Source organism: Trachypithecus francoisi, unplaced genomic scaffold, assembly GCF_009764315.1.
Source record: "Trachypithecus francoisi isolate TF-2019V2 unplaced genomic scaffold, Tfra_2.0 Lachesis_group17, whole genome shotgun sequence".
Taxonomy (NCBI): domain Eukaryota; kingdom Metazoa; phylum Chordata; class Mammalia; order Primates; family Cercopithecidae; genus Trachypithecus; species Trachypithecus francoisi.
This window is the reverse complement of record NW_022681462.1, coordinates 82,481,571-82,499,379: the sequence shown is the minus strand read 5'-3', so window position 1 is coordinate 82,499,379 and position 17,809 is coordinate 82,481,571. Positions and strand designations below refer to the sequence as shown.

Below are 17,809 nucleotides of genomic sequence, written 5' to 3'. Positions count from 1 at the left end.
TCCATGTTGGTCAGGCTGGTCTCGAACTCTCAATCTCAGGTGATCCACCTGCCTCGGCCTCTCAAAGTGCTGAGATTATAGGCGTAAGCCACCGCGCCTGGCCCTTATTTTTGTATTTTTAGTTGAGACAGTGTCTATCTCAAAACAAACAAACAAAAAAGAATGAGAATTGTATTGTGATGTGGACTATTCCAAGACCTCTTTTATGTGTGGAAACGTCAGGAGGCTGGCAGAAAAGTACAAGGCCAGGCGCAATGGCTCACATTTGTAACCTCAGTGTTTTGGGAGGCCAAGGAACAAAGATAGAATGAGGCCTGGAGTTTGAGACCAGACTGGGCAACATAGTGAGACCCTGCCTCTACAAAAAAACAAAACAAAAAGATCTTAAGGTGTTGAAAAGCTGCAAGTGGCATAAGTATAGGTAAAAAAAGGTATGAAATGAGAAAAATGTGAAAGACAACAAAAGAAAGTTATCTCTCCTCCCACCAGTCCTTCCTGCCCTCTACAATTTCCACAAATGTCCCAATCTGCTTAAAACATATACATTATTATCTCCTGCCTAAAAATTCTCTATTACTCCTAGAAAATACCTGTCAGCCCAACTTCTACAACCCTTCGCATTTTGGCCCCAACCGACCTTTTCTGATTTTGTCTTCCATTATGCTACATGACACTCACAGGTTAATTAGCCATGCATTGAACAACCTGCATTTTTCAGTCTTTTCTCTTTTCAGCTCTTCCCTCTGCCTGGAATGCCCTTGCCTATCATTCACTTGTAAATACTTTATCCATCATCCTAGAATACCCAAGTCAAACCTTCTTTGAGACAACCCTGCTCCAACATACTCCCAAATTTTAGTATTACTATTAGATTGCTATTATGTAGCTTCAACAACACAGATTCATTTTATTTATAAGTTTTATTATCAAACAGAATAAAACAACACAAATTTATCTCACAGTCTCAAGTGTATCAGGATTCTGGGTACAGGTTAGCTGGGTCCTCTACTTAGGCTCTCACTAGTCTGAAATTGCAGCATCAGCTAAGGCTGTGAATTCACCTGAGTCTTGGGATGCTCTTCCAAGCTCACCAGTTGTTAGTTGCTGGCAGCTTTCAGTCCCTTTTGGATGCAGGACTGAGGCTCTATTTTCTTCTAGCTCTTAGACAGGAGTCACTCAGCTCCTAGAGGCTGCCTGCCATTCCTTGCCACATGGTCTTCTCCACAGACAATTCACAACATGGCTTGTTTGCTTCAAGACCAGAAGGAAAATCTCTCTTGCATCAAATTTCTCTTCTCTCTGACCTCTAAATTGTGTTTTAATGGCTTGCCTGACTAGGTCAGGTTCACCCTTTTGATTAAAGTCAGAGTATAGTCACTCCTCGATGCCCAGGAGGATGTGTTCCAGGACCATCTGCAGGTATCAAAAAACTCAAGTCCCAAAGTTGGCCCTATGTAACTTGTAAATACGACAAGTACCAAAAGGCAGCCCTCCATATAAACACAGTTTTCACATCCCTGGAATACTGTATTTTCAATACGCATTTGGTTGCAGATGTGGAACCCACTGATATGGAGGGTTGTCCATATTTAATGAAAAGAAATCCACCCATTAGTGGACCCATGCAGTTCAAACCAGTGTTTCTCAAGGATCAACTGTAATTATCTCTGCAAAACACCTTTATCTTTGCTGTAAAACAACCAAATCACAGGAGTTGTTATATCCCACTGTATTCATAGGTCCTGCTCATGCTCGAAGGATGGGTATTATACAAATGAGAATATTCTGGCCATCTTAGAATACTCTCTACTAAAACTAAATTCCCATGAGATTTACATATACACGTGTGTGTGTGTGTGTGTGTGTTTTTACTTGAGACAGGTTCTCGCTCTGTAGTCCAGGCTGGAGTGCAGTGGCACAATCTCAGCTCACTGCAGCCTCAACCACTTGCGCTCAAGCTATCCTCCCACCTCAGCCTCCTGACTATCTGGGACCACAGGCATGTGCCACCATGCCAAGCTAATTTTTTTATTATTTGTAGAGATGAGGTCTCACTACATTGCCCAGGCTGGTCTCAAACTCCTGGGCTCAAGTGATTCTGCTGCCTAGGCCTCCCAAAGTCCTGGGATTACAGGTGTGAGCCACTGTTGCCAGCCTATACATTTTTAAAAGACAGAGTCTCGCTACATTGCCCAGGCTGGTCTTAAACTCCTGAGCTCAAGAGATCCTCTTCCCTCAGTCTCCCAACTAGCTGAGATTATAGGAGGGCACCACTGCACTCAGCAATGTATTTTTTAAAATATTTTCATAAATATCAGTAACAACCCATTAAAAGTATAATGGAGGCTGGGCACAGTGGCTCACACCTATAAACCCAGTACTTTGGGTGGCCAAGGCAGGCGGATCACGAGGTCAGGAGTTCGAGACCAGCCTGACCAATATGGAAAAACCCCGTCTCGACTAAAAATACAAAAAAAAAAATTAGCCGGCGTGGTGGTGCGCGTCTATAATCCCAGCTACTCAAGAGGCTGAGGAAGGAGAACTGCTTGAACCCAGGAGGTGGGGGATGCAGTGAGGCGATCACACCACTGCACTCCAGCCTGGGCAACACAGAGAGACTCCCTCCCCATCCCCCCACAAAAAAAGTATAATGGAAAACAGTATTTTTAGTAACTAAAAACATAAAACTTGTATAAATCATCACCTCTTCTGTAAACCATTATTCTGCCTTCTCTTACATTGTGAACTCCAAGATGGCAAAGATAGTGTTCTTCATGTCTCCCATAAGCACCGACATATAGCACAGAATGAGTAGTGAAGTATTCAATCAACATAAACGGATGGGAATAAAATGAAGTGCAGCTGACCCAACAGAAGACACTCTTTTAAGTTCAAAAGCAGAAGATGAAAACAGTATTTTATTATTTACTCATGACCAAAATAAAATAATTTTAAACAAATAAGAAAATGCAGTTAGATTCAGCTGGGTGCAGTGGCTCACGCCTCTAATCTCAGCACTTTGAGAGGCTGAGGCAGGCGGATCACGTGAGGTCGGGAGTTCGAGACCAGCCTAACGTGGAGAAAACCCGTCTCTACCAAAAATACAAAATTAGCCGGGCATGGTGGCGGATGACTGTAATCCCAATTACTTGGGAGGCCGAGGCAGGAGAATCACTTGAACCTGGGAGGCGGAGGTTGCCATGAACCAAGATCACGCCATTGCACTCTAGCCTGGGCAACAAGAGCAAAACTCCATCTCAAAAAAAATAAATAAAAAGAAAAAAGAAAATGCAGTTAGATTCACACTCAAACATCATTGCTAAAATGGTGGCAGAAGGTAGAGAAGAAAAGAGGAGCTGAAGATACTTGTGCAAATAAGGGGAAGATCTAAGGTAGAGATGTCTGCAATTGAGATGTAAGGCAGGAGAGTGGGATTATGTACAGAATCTCCTGAAGGCAGCTGGGTTAAGTCTCTGTGTGATTCCACATTGACTCTTAGTAACAAGCAGCAAACGAGGCTTTCTTGAAATATAACAGGTTTTCATCAGAACTGTCTCAAACCTCTGCACTTGTTTGCTGCTAAGAAATAACATTGCTCTCCCTCTCTCATTTTTTTAAAAATACAGATGGTGTCGGCAGGCTCAGCGGCTCATGTCTGTAATCTCAGCACTTTGGGAGGTCAAGGCAGGTGGATCATGAGGTCAGGAGATTAAGACCATCCTGGTTAATATGGTGAAACCCTGTCTCTACCAAAAATACAAAAAATGAGCCAGGCGTGGTGGCATGCGCCTGTAGTCCCAGCTACCCAGGAGGCTGAGGCAGAAGAATTGCTTGAACCCGGGAGGCGGAGGTTGCAGTGAGTCGAGATGGTACCACTGCACTCCAGCCTGGGAGACAGAGTAAGACTCCATCTTAAAAAAAAAAAAAAAAAAAAGACTTCGTCTCAAAAAAAATAGAGATGGGGTCTTGCTTTGTTGCCCAGACTGGTGTCCAGCTCATGGCCTCAAGTGATCCTTCTGTCTTGGCCTCCCAAAGTGCTGGGATTACAGGTGTGAGCCCCGGCCCAGAAATAACATCTTTATATATTTAGTTTTTCTACTCAAAAGCATGAAATAAGTCCTTTTTTTTTTTTGGAACGGAGTCTCGCTCTATCACAGAGCTGGAGTGCAGCAGCGCAATCTCGGCTCACTACAACCTAGTGAGAGGCCTTCTAGATTCAAGCGATTCTCCTGCCTCAGCCTCCCGAGTAGCTGGGACTACAGGCACACACCACCACACTCAGCTAATTTTTTTTTGTATTTTTAGTAGAGATGGGGTTTCATCATGTTGGCCAGGCTGGTCTTGATCTCTTGACCTGTGATCTGCCCGCCTCGGCCTCCCAAAGTGCTGGGATTACAGTTGTGAGCCACCGTGTCCAGCCCCCATTTATTAATTTTTCAGTAATATTAAAAAACAGAGCTTACAATATGCCAGGCATTGTACAAAGAATTTTTTATACATTTTCACCTCATCACTTAACACCTCAAATGGAAGATTTTATTACTGTCCCATTTTAAAATTAGGGAAATTGAGACAGCTTAGAAAATGTAGTCGTACAACTCCAAATATGTTCCTTGGACCACAGCACCAGCATCACCTGGGAACCTGTTAAAAATGAAGACTCTGGCCACACCATAGACCTACTGAATCAAAATCTGTATTACAACAAGATCCCCAGATGATTCTTATGCACATTAATGTCTGAGCCTGGTTTAAGTAACTAGCCCAAGCTAACACAATAAACAGTAAAGCTAAGATCAAATCCAGATCTGTGTGATTTAAAGTCCATGTCCTTAATCACCAGCTAATAATTCATTTTCTCAAATAGAGTCCACATATTTAAAGACTATTCCCAGCCAGGCATGGTGGCTCATGCCTGTAATCCCAGCATTTTTGGAGGCCAAGGCAGGAAGGTCACTTGAGCCCAGGAGTTCTAGACAGCCTGGGCAACATAGTGATAGGGCAACATAGTGATAGCCTATCTCAACAACAACAAACAATTTTTTAATTTTAAAATTAGCCAGGCTTGGTGGCACGAGCCCGAGGTCTCAGTTACTCTGGAGGCTTAGGCGGGAGGATCTCTTGAACGCAAGAGTGTGAGGCTACAGTGAGCCATGATCATGCCAGTGCACTCCAGCCTGGGCAACAGAGCAAGACATTGCCTCATTAAAAGAAAAAAACACTTCACAAGTTGCTATTAAAAACAGTCCTTTTTCCATTATGTCTTTCACGCCTTTCAGTATAAAAACTATTTTTCTATTATCTTTGTCTTGTAATCCATTCCTTTTTACATTTTTACACAAGCATAAAATACACATGAAAAAAGAAAATCTTTCATAGCACTAATGTATTTCATGGTTACATCCGTTTCTTACAAAATTTGTCAGAATCTCTCAAATCAGACAGGAAACTAGTCACTATAAATCAATAGCAAAACATTTAAAATGTTGTATACCATTTAGAAATAAGTAACTAACACCACTGAACACTTATTCGAAATTGAATATGGCTAAGCCAACTACTGAATAATTCAAACATCAGTGAGTTAAAGATTAAAGATGACATGGGCCATCCCAGGCTGTGAACTCCAGTGAAAGGCCATTCTAGTATCAATTGCTAATTAATGTCAGTAGCCAAAAAATTTTCAAATGAAAAGTCTCTCACAACATCATTTTTGCCAAAGGATGGATCAACTTACTCAGAGGATACTATAATTAGCAAGTTTTACAATGCACTCTGATGTCCAAGATGAACTAACTACACGCGTATTTACTGTTAACCGATTTTAGTTTCTGTCAAGCAAGGTCAGACGTAAGAATTGTTACAGACATTTCCCAATGTCCAAATGTAACTCCAAAGAGTCTTTGGATGCAAATATCTTGGTGTGTCCTAGCATAATTTTTTTTTCACAAAGGGAGATACTCAACCAGCTTTCATGGCAAACAATACTTAATATATTTGACTAGCTTTATTCAAATTATCCTCTCTTAAAAGTAAGAATAGGCTGGTAGCAATGGCTCACACCTGCAATCCCCGCATTTTAGGAGGCCAAGGCGAGAGGACTGCTTCAGCCCAGGAATTCAAGAGCAGCATGAGCAACATGTTGAAACCCTATCTCTACAAAAAAATACAAAACATTGGCCAGGTGCAGTGGCTCATGCCTGTAATCACAGCACTTTAGGAGGGCGAGGAGGGCAGATCACTTGAGGCCAGGAGTTCGAGACCAGCCTGGCCAACATGGTGAAACCCCGTCTCTACTAAAAATACAAAAATTAGCTGAGCGTGGTGGCAGACGCCTGTAATCCCAGCTACTTGGGAGGCTGAGGCAGGAGAATCACTTGAACCTGGGAGGTGGAGGTTGCAGAGAGCCAAGATCGCGCCATTGCACTCTAGCCTGGGGGACAAGAATGAAACTTCGTCTCAAAAAAAAAAAAAAAATTAGCCAGGTATGGTGGCAGTGCCTGTAGTCCCAGCTTCTCGAGAAGCTGAGGTGAGAGGATCACCTGACCTTGGGAGGTCAAGGCTGCAGTAAGCTGAGCTCCACCACTGTACTCCAGCCTGGGCAACAGAGTAAAAAGCTGTCTCCAAAAAAAAAAGAAAAGAAAAAGAAACTTCTCTTTAATCTCCAATTTTAAAATGGTACAAAAAAAAAAAAAAAGATTTAGCATTCCTATGTTAAGAAACTCAGTTAAGGTCTGCAAGTAAAAACACTTTAAAAGAAAGTCTGTCTCAAAGGAGCACAAAGTCCTACTGGCATAGACAGAATTTCCTCCTTCTTATCCACAATAAAAAAAGTATTTCACAGCTGGGCACAGTGGCTCACGTCTGTAATCTCAGCACTTTGGGAGGTCAAGGGGGGCGGCCGCGAGGTCAAGAGATTAAAAACATCCTGGCCAACATGGTGAAACCCCGTCTCTACTAAAAATACAAAAATCAGCCGGGCATGGTGGTGCACGCCTGTAGTCCCAGTTACTCAGGAGGCTGAGGCAGGAGAATCGCTTGAACCCAGGAGGCAGACATTGCAGTGAGCCAAGACTGCGCCACTGCAGTCTTGCTCTGTTGCCAGGTTCCATTTAAAAAAAAGAAAATTGGCGGCGGGGTGGCTCACACCTGTAATCCCAGCACTTTGGGAGGCCAAGGTGGGCAGATCACAAGGTCAGGAGATCGAGACTATCCTGGCTAACATGGTGAAACCCCATCTCTACTAAAAAGTACAAAAAAATTAGCCAGGCATGGTGGCGGGCAACTGTAGTCCCAGCTACTCTGGAGGCTGAGGCAGGAGAATGGCGTGAACCCGGGTGGCGGAGCTTGCAGTGAGCCAAGACTGCGCCACTGCACTCCAGCCTGGGCAACAGAGCGAGACTCTGTCTCAAAAAAAAAAAAAAAATTACCCTGGTCTGGTGGCACACCCCTGTCGTCCTGGCTACTCAGGAAGCTGAGGTAGGAGGACCGTTTGAGCCCAGGAGGTCAAGGCTTCAGTGAGCTGTGACTAAATGCCACTGCACTCCAGCCTGGGTGACAAAGCAAGACTCCACCTCAAAAAAGAAAAAAAAAAAAAGAAGAAGGCAGATATTAAATATACAAGTAATGACATGAAAAGATATCCATGATATTCATAAAATAAAGTTATAGAATTTCATGTAAAATAAAGGTATACCTGTTTGTATACATGAGGTTAAAAAAAAAAAATCCAGAAAGCCATATGTAACTATCAACCAGGGTTAATTTCAGTATGGTAAGTAAATATTTTCAATACTTCAGTATGCAGACTTTCACTTAATTCCCATTTTCAGTATACTGACTCATCTAGAATTAACTCTTTACATACTTGTTTTTTTAAAAAATAATGAGCCTATATAACTCGAAGAGGAAATAAATTTAAAGCAAATAACAGTTTTTAAATCATATTGAGAGTTCTAAAATTTAGTTCATTCAACAACCTTTTAACAACAGTAAAAACATAATAATCCACACTGTACTAAAAATACTAAATTATAAAATACCATAAACTATGAAGATGGCCTCTATGAGATGTAAAAAGAAAGAATACAGAAGTAGAGGGGTATTCAGAGTTTTTTTGTAAACAGGACAAAGATAGCAAGTTTAGTTATATCTTCACACACTGGCCTCCTTCCAGACAGCTTTTGTAGAGGGGGGGAAAAAAGTCCCACAGCAAAACTGTCCAGCCTCTCAAGAGTAGATAGAATCTGTGGATGGGGAAGCAGAAAGGACTTTTGCAAACCTGAGGTTATTTTCTCAACGCCTTTCAGAATTCTACAAGAGATGCAGGAGTAGCAGCAGCAGCACCACCTTTCACAGAAATTTTTAATTTAAGTGTTCAAAAAAGATTCTTTTTCCCCAAACTTCAACAAACTAGGAGGTTTGTGGGCTTTCAGGATAGAGGAATAAAAACAGGACAGAAGAAATTATGAAGTTAACACAAAATTTTATTTATTTTGGTTTTTGAGATGGAGTTTCACTGTTGTTGCCCAGCCTGGAGTGCAATGGCACGATCTCAGCTCACAGCAACCTCCACCTCCCGGGTTCAAGTGATTCTCCCGCCTCAGCCTCCTGAGTAGCTGAGATTACAGGCATGCGCCACCCATACCCAGCTAATTTGAAATTAACACAAAATTATGCAGGAGAACTTTAAATAACATGGCAAGAAGGAAGATCAATCAAGCAAAAAGTGTTACATCAAGTCACCTACTACTAATAATAGACTTGCAGAAAGTAATTTCATGAATGTAAACACACAGTTGTTTTGAAAATTATGCATTCAAGGCCGGGCGCGGTGGCTCAAGCCTGTAATCCCAGCACTTTGGGAGGCCGAGACGGGCGGATCACGAGGTCAGGAGATCGAGACCATCCTGGCTAACACGGTGAAACCCCGTCTCTACTAAAAAATACAAAAAACTAGCCGGGCGAGGTGGCGGGCGCCTGTAGTCCCAGCTACTCGGGAGGCTGAGGCAGGAGAATGGCGTAAACCCGGGAGGCGGAGCTTGCAGTGAGCTGAGATCCGGCCACTGCACTCCAGCCTGGGCGACAGAGCGAGACTCCGTCTCAAAAAAAAAAAAAAAAAAAGAAAGAAAGAAAATTATGCATTCTGAAATAAATTACAGAAAAACAATGAGTGAAAATTTTGCATAACAGATCTATGGGATTAATGTAAAGCAGAGATCAGAGGAAAATTCACAAGACCAAAGAGCTACATAAATTAAAAATTAGCAGGGCACAGTGGCTCACGCCTGTAATCCCAACACTTTGGGTCCACTGCGAGAGCCAAGAATTTGAGACCAGGCTCGGCAGCATGGCAAAACCCCATCTCTACAAAAAATACAAAAATTAGCCAGGCATGGTAGCGTGTGCTTGTGGTCCTAGCTACTTGGGAGGCTGAGGCAAGAGGATCCCTTGAGCCTGGGAGGCGGAAGCTGCAGTAAGCTGAGATCACACCACTGCACTCCAGTCTGGGCAACAGAGCAAGACCGTGTCTCAAGGAAAAAAAAAAAAATTAAAACTTAAATAAATTCCCAACTCAAATAGCAAGAAAGATAACAAAGGACACCAAAACAAAGCCTAAGAGTAAAATTGTAAAGGTATAAGTGAAAACTAGTAAGAACAGAGAACAGGCCGGGCGCGGTGGCTCAAGCCTGTAATCCAGCACTTTGGGAGGCCGAGACGGGCGGATCACGAGGTCAGGAGATCGAGACCATCCTGACTAACACGGTGAAACCCCGTCTCTACTAAAAAATACAAAAAAACTAGCCGGGCGAGGTGGCGGGCGCCTGTAGTCCCAGCTACTCGGGAGGCTGAGGCAGGAGAATGGCGTAAACCCGGGAGGCGGAGCTTGCCGTGAGCTGAGATCCGGCCACTGCACTCCAGCCTGGGCGACAGAGCGAGACTCCGTCTCAAAAAAAAAAAAAAAAGAAAGAAAGAAAATTATGCATTCTGAAATAAATTACAGAAAAACAATGAGTGAAAATTTTGCATAACAGATCTATGGGATTAATGTAAAGCAGAGATCAGAGGAAAATTCACAAGACCAAAGAGCTACATAAATTAAAAATTAGCAGGGCACAGTGGCTCACGCCTGTAATCCCAACACTTTGGGTCCACTGCGAGAGCCCAAGAATTTGAGACCAGGCTCGGCAGCATGGCAAAACCCCATCTCTACAAAAAATACAAAAATTAGCCAGGCATGGTAGCGTGTGCTTGTGGTCCTAGCTACTTGGGAGGCTGAGGCAAGAGGATCCCTTGAGCCTGGGAGGCGGAAGCTGCAGTAAGCTGAGATCACACCACTGCACTCCAGTCTGGGCAACAGAGCAAGACCGTGTCTCAAGGAAAAAAAAAAAAAATTAAAACTTAAATAAATTCCCAACTCAAATAGCAAGAAAGATAACAAAGGACACCAAAACAAAGCCTAAGAGTAAAATTGTAAAGGTATAAGTGAAAACTAGTAAGAACAGAGAACAGGCCGGGCGCGGTGGCTCAAGCCTGTAATCCCAGCACTTTGGGAGGCCGAGACGGGCGGATCACGAGGTCAGGAGATCGAGACCATCCTGACTAACACGGTGAAACCCCGTCTCTACTAAAAAATACAAAAAAACTAGTCGGGCGAGGTGGTGGGCGCCTGTAGTCCCAGCTACTCGGGAGGCTGAGGCAGGAGAATGGCGTGAACCCGGGAGGCGGAGCTTGCAGTGAGCTGAGATCCGGCCACTGCACTCCAGCCTGGGCGACAGAGCGAGACTCCGTCTCAAAAAAAAAAAAAAGAACAGAGAACAGAAAAACAATTCATAAACAAAATCCATTTATTTGGGGGAAAACAAAAGCACCCACAAAATAGATAAATCACTAGCAAAATTAATAAAGAAGAAAAGATAGTAATACAAATATACAAAGTAAGCATTGATAAGGGAGAAATAACTATAGAGAAGAAAAATTTTAAATTATAAGAGATTATTTTCCACAGTTTTAGGCAATTAAATTTGAGAATCTCTATTATATGGATAACTTCATGAAAATACAGTTTACTAAAATTGACCCTAGTAGAGAGGATGCTTAAGCAAACTAAGTTCCACAGAATAAACAGACAAAATTATTAAGGAATTAGCTCACAAAAAAACACTGAGCCCAGATGGTTTCTCAGGAGAATTTTTTTTTCCCAAAAGTCTATTGGCTCTTGGAGGGTTGTAAGTTCTTTTTTTGTTTTTTTCCCCAATGGTTTGTGGTAGTGTTTGGCTACATGGATAAGTTCTTTAGTGGTGATTTCTGAGATCTTGGTGCACCCATCACCCGTGAGGTGTACACTGTACCCAATGTGTAGTCTTTTATCCCTCGTCACCCTCCCACCCTTTCCCCGCCCAGAGTCCCCAAAGTCCGTTCCATTATTCTTATTCCTTTCCATCCTCATAGCTTAATTGCCGCAGTTTCTCTATTTTTAGCCCATGCCAATGCTTTCTCACTAATGTTTATGTAATCAATGAGCCAAGACTCTGCCCGTTTTTACTTTCTATAATTCGTATTATAAAAATTGGCCAGGCACAGTAATCTCAACTACTAGGAAGGATGAGGTGGGAGAATCGCTTGAACCCAGGAGGGGACGCTTGCAGCAAGCCGAGATTGCACCACGGCGCTCCAGACTGGCAACAGAGTGCCAGTCTCTCAAAAAATAATATTTCCATTTTCTACACTTCCTACATCAAAGTAATTAGCCTACCTTTAACAGAAATTTTCTATCTTCCATCTTATTTTCTAAAGTTAAATAAAGATGAATCATCTAAATATTTGATGACACCCTGAGGATTTTAGCAGTGACAAAAGTTGTAAGTGACAAAAACCAAAATCTTGTATACATTCAAAATAATAATTAACCAATGAATGAAGTCTATATATTTAAAAAAAAAAAAATACTATGCAGCCATAAAAAAGGATGAGTTCCTGTCCTTTGTAGGGACACGGATGCAGCTGGAAACCATCATTCTCAGCAAACTATCCCAAGAACAGAAAACCAAATACCACATGTTCTCACTCATAGGTAGGAACTGAACAATGAGATCACTTGGACACAGGAAGGGGATCATCACACACCGGGTCCTATTGTGGCGAGTGGCGGGAGAGGGATAGCATTAGTAGATATACCTAATGTAAATGACAAGTTAATGGTTGCAGCACACCAACATGGCACATGTATACATATGTAACAAACCTGCATGTTGTGCACATGTACCCTAGAACTTAAAGTATAAAAAAAAAAAATTAAAGCAAAAAAAAAAAATCTTTTTCTTCAGTCTACAAATTACATCCCAAAGATCTACACTACAGGTTATGTTCCTCATCTCTAACACCCACACCTTGGTTCTCAAATTTTTTTTATCATTTTCCTCCCAAAAAAAAACACCCAATGTCCTTAAGTGTATAATCTCTAAAGTCTGCCTCTCTATCCCTTCCACCTACAATCACACACACATTTGTCCTTTTGGGACTCTTTTGCCTTTTAATGCTTCCCTACCCACGGGTAAGGAGAGAAAAGTCAAAAAGCAAACAAGATCAATAAGACTGCTATTTTCAAAGTTCTGCTTTGCAAAAACTGCTAAAATCCTCAGGATGTCATCAAATATTTACATGGTTCATCTTTCTTTTTAATGAGCCTAATTTTGAACATAGTTCTAAAGTCAATGCACGCAGGGTGCAGTGGCCCACATCTGTAATCCTAACACTTTCGGAGGCCAAGGCAGGCAGATCACTTGAGTCCAGGAGTTCAAGACCAGCCTGGGAAACTTGGCAAGATCCTGTCTCTACAAAAAAAATTTTTAAACTTAGCTGTGGTCCCGGCGCAGTGGCTCACACCTGCAATCCCATCACACTGGGAGGCCGAGGTGGGCAGATCACTTGAGTCCAGGTGTTTGAGACCAGCCTGGGCAACACGGCGAAACCCCATCTCTACAAAAAATAAAATCAGCCAGGCATGGCAGCGCATGCCTGTAGTCCCAGCTACTTGAGAAGCTGAGCCAGAAGGACTGCTTGAGCCCAGCAGTCAGAAGTTGCAGGGAGCCAAGATCACACCACTGCATTCCAGCCTAGGCAACCAAGTGAGACCCCGTCTCACACACATACAAAAAAAATTAGCTGGGTATGGTGGCACATGTGTGTGGTACTTAGCTACTCCATAGGTTAAGGAGGGAGAAGCCCTCGAGCCCAGGACATGGAAGTTGCAGTGAGCCCTGATCACAAGACTGCACTTTAGCCTTGGTGACAAAGTGAGACCCTGGCTCAAAAAATAAAATAAAGTCAATGTAATCGTTCTCAATATCCCTGGTTAGCTACAAGTTTTTCAATTTAAATTGTACTAAACACTACACTATTTATCTCTCACTTAAATAATTCATTACCACCATCACTACTGCCCTTAAAATTTAAAACATGCAGCTGAGTATGGGGGACCACACCTATAATATTAGCACTTTGGCAGGCTGAGGCAGGAGGATCACTTGAGCCCAGGAGATTGAGATCAGCCTGAGCAACATAGGAAGACTCTGTCTCTACGGAAAAAAAAAAAAAATTTAATCAGCTGGGAGTGGTGGCACACGCCTGCAGTCCCAGCTACTAAGGAGGCTGAGGCAGGAGGATCGCTTGAGGGGTTGGTTGAGGTTGCCATGAGCCGCCATTGTGGCAGTGCACTCCAGCTTGGGCGACAAGAGCAAGATCCTGTCTCAAAAAAAAAAAAAAAAAAGTAAAACATGTGAAACTGCTAACTAAATACTAGAATGCTTTTTATCACTAGCATATTTAAATAAGACAAATTTAAGATCAACAGGGAGGCAGTCCAGTGTAGTGAATGCGCATTCAAGATCAGCTGAATCGCAGCTCCATCACCTTTCCCTGGTGTCCTTAGTTACTGGAGCCAGTGTATACATTCAAGTTCATTTTATCAGCCTTTTGGCATAATCTACTATTATATAATAATTATGAAGCCAGGCACAGTGGCACATGCCTATAGTCCCAGCTACTTGGGAAGCTAGGGCAGGACGATCACTTGAGCCCAGAAGTTCAAGGCTTTAGCGCACCACAATCATACCTGTGAAGCCACTGCACTCCAGCCTGGGCAACATAGCAAACCCCATTCTAAATAAATAAATAAAATTATAATAATTATTATTATTATTATGAATCTTACTATTTTGTTTAGTTTATAGTAACCTTACATCAAACCATGTAGCACTCCCACATATATACACACACCCCGTATCATCCCAGTATCACATACCAACATTTAATGTGTTGAATATATCTATTGCTATATTATTGGTCAGGAGAACAACCCTATTTTAATAGTACTCTCTAAAACATGATAGCTCTACAATGGAGGTACCAAAAACACATGAAATAAGAAACAGACCCTTGCTTCCTTGTTGAAACTGTTCCTCAAACACTTGACATCCTAATGCGTAAGAAGTAAGTTTAAGCCTTAAAATCTCTTTTCCTATTCCTTTAGATCTAAATACTAGCATTCTTATTTAGGTCAAAGTTACTTTCATTTGTCAACTCACTAATTTTCTGATTTCATTATTCTGCAGTCTGAAACATTACAAATGTACCTTTGCCCAGTCCTTCTTTTATTTTCATCTATTTATCCTAAAAACATAAATATTTTGACCACCGAGATTTAGTTTAATCCCCTTACTTATAGGTAATAAAATAACCCTCCAAAACTAAGAACGTTTTCTAGATTTTGGCTACTAGAAAAAGAAAAACTTTAGTGTCATCATTCTCTTTCTAAAACACATTTTCACTGAGACTGGGGCTTTATGTATGTGCCAGAATCAAAGAAAAATACCAAGCTACTAATATACTGGTCCCCTCAGGAACTCTACTAATCAAAGTAGTCTTTCCATCTTTTAAATACTATTTTTCACTTAGCTAGCTAGGGCATGAAATGAGCAAATATACTAACATAGGAAAAGCTAAGTAGTTGCAAAGTGATTTTTCCTATTTGTCACAATCTCCCATGACTATTTTATCAAAGGAATCATAATGCAAAAACACTCTTTAAGAGTCTAGAAACGGCCGGGCGCGGTGGCTCAAGCCTGTAATCCCAGCACTTTGGGGAGGCCGAGACGGGCGGATCACGAGGTCAGGAGATCAAGACCATCCTGGCTAACATGGTGAAACCCTGTCTCTACTAAAAATACACAAAACTAGCCGGGCGACGTGGCGGGCGCCTGTAGTCCCAGCTACTCGGGAGGCTGAGGCAGGAGAATGGCGTGAACCCGGGAGGCGGAGCTTGCAGTGAGCTGAGATCCGGCCACTGCACTCCAGCCTGGGTGACAGAGCGAAACTCCGTCTCCAAAAAAAAAAGAGTCTAGAAACTTCTCTAATATTAGTGCTCTGAGAGGCCAAGGCAGGAGGACTGCTTGAGCCCAGGAGTTCAAGACTAGCCTAGCCTGGGCAACATAGCAAGACCCTGTCTCTACAAAATATTTTTAATAAAAAAAAAATTTTAAAGATCCTAGGAACTTAAAATTAATTAGCATAAATTAGGGTCTAGGTCTGCTTACCTATAATTAAAATTCATCTGCTTCTTTCATTAACAGAAAGAAGTCTTGAGGTATCCACCAAGTAGAGAGTAAAATAGTCCTCTGTGGGGAAGCAACCTCTACACCATCAAAAAAAGTATAGGAGTCTTATCTTTTAGAGAGAAACTTCTAGCACAGGAAGATATACCAAGATACACTGTAAGTGAAAACACCCAGAAAGTAAAATGTGCTATTATTTCTTAACTTTTTTACATTTCCAACTAAGAGAAATAAACACTGAAGACTCATCAACCTCCTAATGCATAAAGTTTACAAAACAAATGCACAAAGTTTACAAACAAATGCACAAGACTGAATAAACAGTATGACCTAGATTTGAGGAAATAAATAAAAGAGACTAGATGGTAATATACCAAATGTTAGCAGATACAGACGAGGGGTGAAATAAATGTGATTTTTTTTAAATTTTCTTTTTTATAATTTTCCAAATTTCCCTACAGTGAACATTACTTTCATATTAAAAAAAACCTCATTAAAAAATAAACCATATGACATAAGGGTTCACTAAGAAGGGCTATGTTGTCGAAGTATTATTGACATGATTCACCATTAAAAGGGTGAACACCTCTCACTTTCCACAATTAAAATGCTGTTTAACGCCCTATTACTTTTCTGCTGCATCCTCAACGATGGAAAGAACTTCACTATCTCCTACCATTTCATTTCTGCATACAACTTGCTTTTAAATTTTTCTTCTTAAAATATGGTAAAAGTTCTCACTAATCCTCAATAGTCCACTTTTTAAAACCTACCTCTAAATTTCGTCACAACAGAATTGGGGGAAAATTTGTTTTACCCACTAATTACAACTTCATTAGGCCACCATCACTTTGGCTAGGGAAAAGTGAAGGCCGGGTAAACTACACGTCCCACCATGCATTGCTGCCTTGTTCGGAGTAGGTCTCTACGGAAACAGGAAAAAAAAAATTCTACAAGTCCCACCTGTTACTTCGTTTCTAAACACCTCCTGCACTTTCGGCTCCAACACCAAACAAAAACAAAAGCCTCGTGATCTCACGTCTGCTCCGGGAGCCAGACAAGCAGGGGGCCCAGGGTCAAAGGCATGTCCACTGTAACGGGTAAATTCTATCCAGCTCCAGCGCTCCCCTCTCCTTTCCGGGGCTGGATGCACGCACAAGCCTTCTATCTGCATCCAATGGGGGCTCTCCAGCCGCACAAGGGAGAAGAACCGGTTACCGTGCAAGCACCACAGACTTCCCCGTGACGGGGCGGGGGCTACCACAGAGCAGAGGTGATAGCGACGTGACCCCAAGAGACAGCCTCAAAACACTGAGGACTCGCCGCAGACGCCGAGAGAAGCCACGGCCCCGCGGCTATCACGTTCCGCCGGGCGCCTCCATTCCCACAGGGATCGCAACCCCAACACTAACCGCCGCCCTCTCCGCGCGGTTTTGTGCCCCCTCAGCCGGGTCGCTGGGCCAGTGACCTCCCTTCCCCTGCGACTGGCGGACGACAAGGGAACGAAATCCTCCCGGCCTTCCCCTTCGCTCCCTCCCCCTTACCGTCTTGGCGGCCTCCGCCCAGGTCCTGCCCTTCTTCCTACGTCCCTTTTCCCTCATGTCGGGTCTTGAACTGACTGGGAGGTTCCCGTGTCCGGGCTCCGGCCGCCCTCCCTGCCTGCTCTGCCCTGCGCTGCTTTTCCCGCGGTGCCGGGAAAGGTGGGAGAAAAGGGAAGTCAGCCCGGGGGGGCACCCAAGCAGAGGAAGCGGCGGGGGTGGTGCGCGGGGGGGTCTATGGGGCGGCCGGTCCTCCTGCTGCCGTTGCCACTGCTACCGCCGCTGCCATATTGGGTTCTTACTGTACAGGCTGCCGCTACGGTCATGTGACCGCTCCCGCGCGGCCGTCACTACTGTACGCAGTCGGCCGCGCGAACGAGCGCGGGCGCGCCCCCGCCTCCCAAGCCCGGCAGCTGAGCGAGCGAGCCGGCGGTCTGCGGTACCTCGCCACTCCCCCACCCTTCCGGTCTCCGCCTCTCCGCAGGAGCATGCGCGCGAGGGAGGCCCCGGCAGTAGCTGGCGTCTGACGCTCGGCGCTCATACCTACAGCGAGTATCTGCCTGCGGAAGCGGAACTTGTTCCATCCGGGAAAGCTTATTGAGCTGATCCCGCCTCGTGCGAGGCGCTGCATGGGCTGTGTAAACTTGGGGAGCTGACCTC

The 17,809-nt window shown here is 43.4% G+C and overlaps 1 protein-coding gene across 2 annotated transcripts in view; it reads right to left on the bottom strand.

The window, feature by feature from the left end:
- The window catches only part of ASXL2 (ASXL transcriptional regulator 2), a 162,133-nt gene extending 144,584 nt beyond the window's left edge, over positions 1 to 17,549 (bottom strand). For both annotated transcript variants that reach the window (XM_033176342.1, XM_033176343.1), the window contains exon 1: positions 17,156 to 17,549. In XM_033176342.1, coding sequence (XP_033032233.1) covers positions 17,156 to 17,212 — 57 coding nt within the window. In that variant the 5' untranslated portion in view covers positions 17,213 to 17,549. The remainder of the gene's footprint in view (positions 1 to 17,155) is intronic.
- Between the last annotated feature and the right edge of the window lie 260 nt (positions 17,550 to 17,809).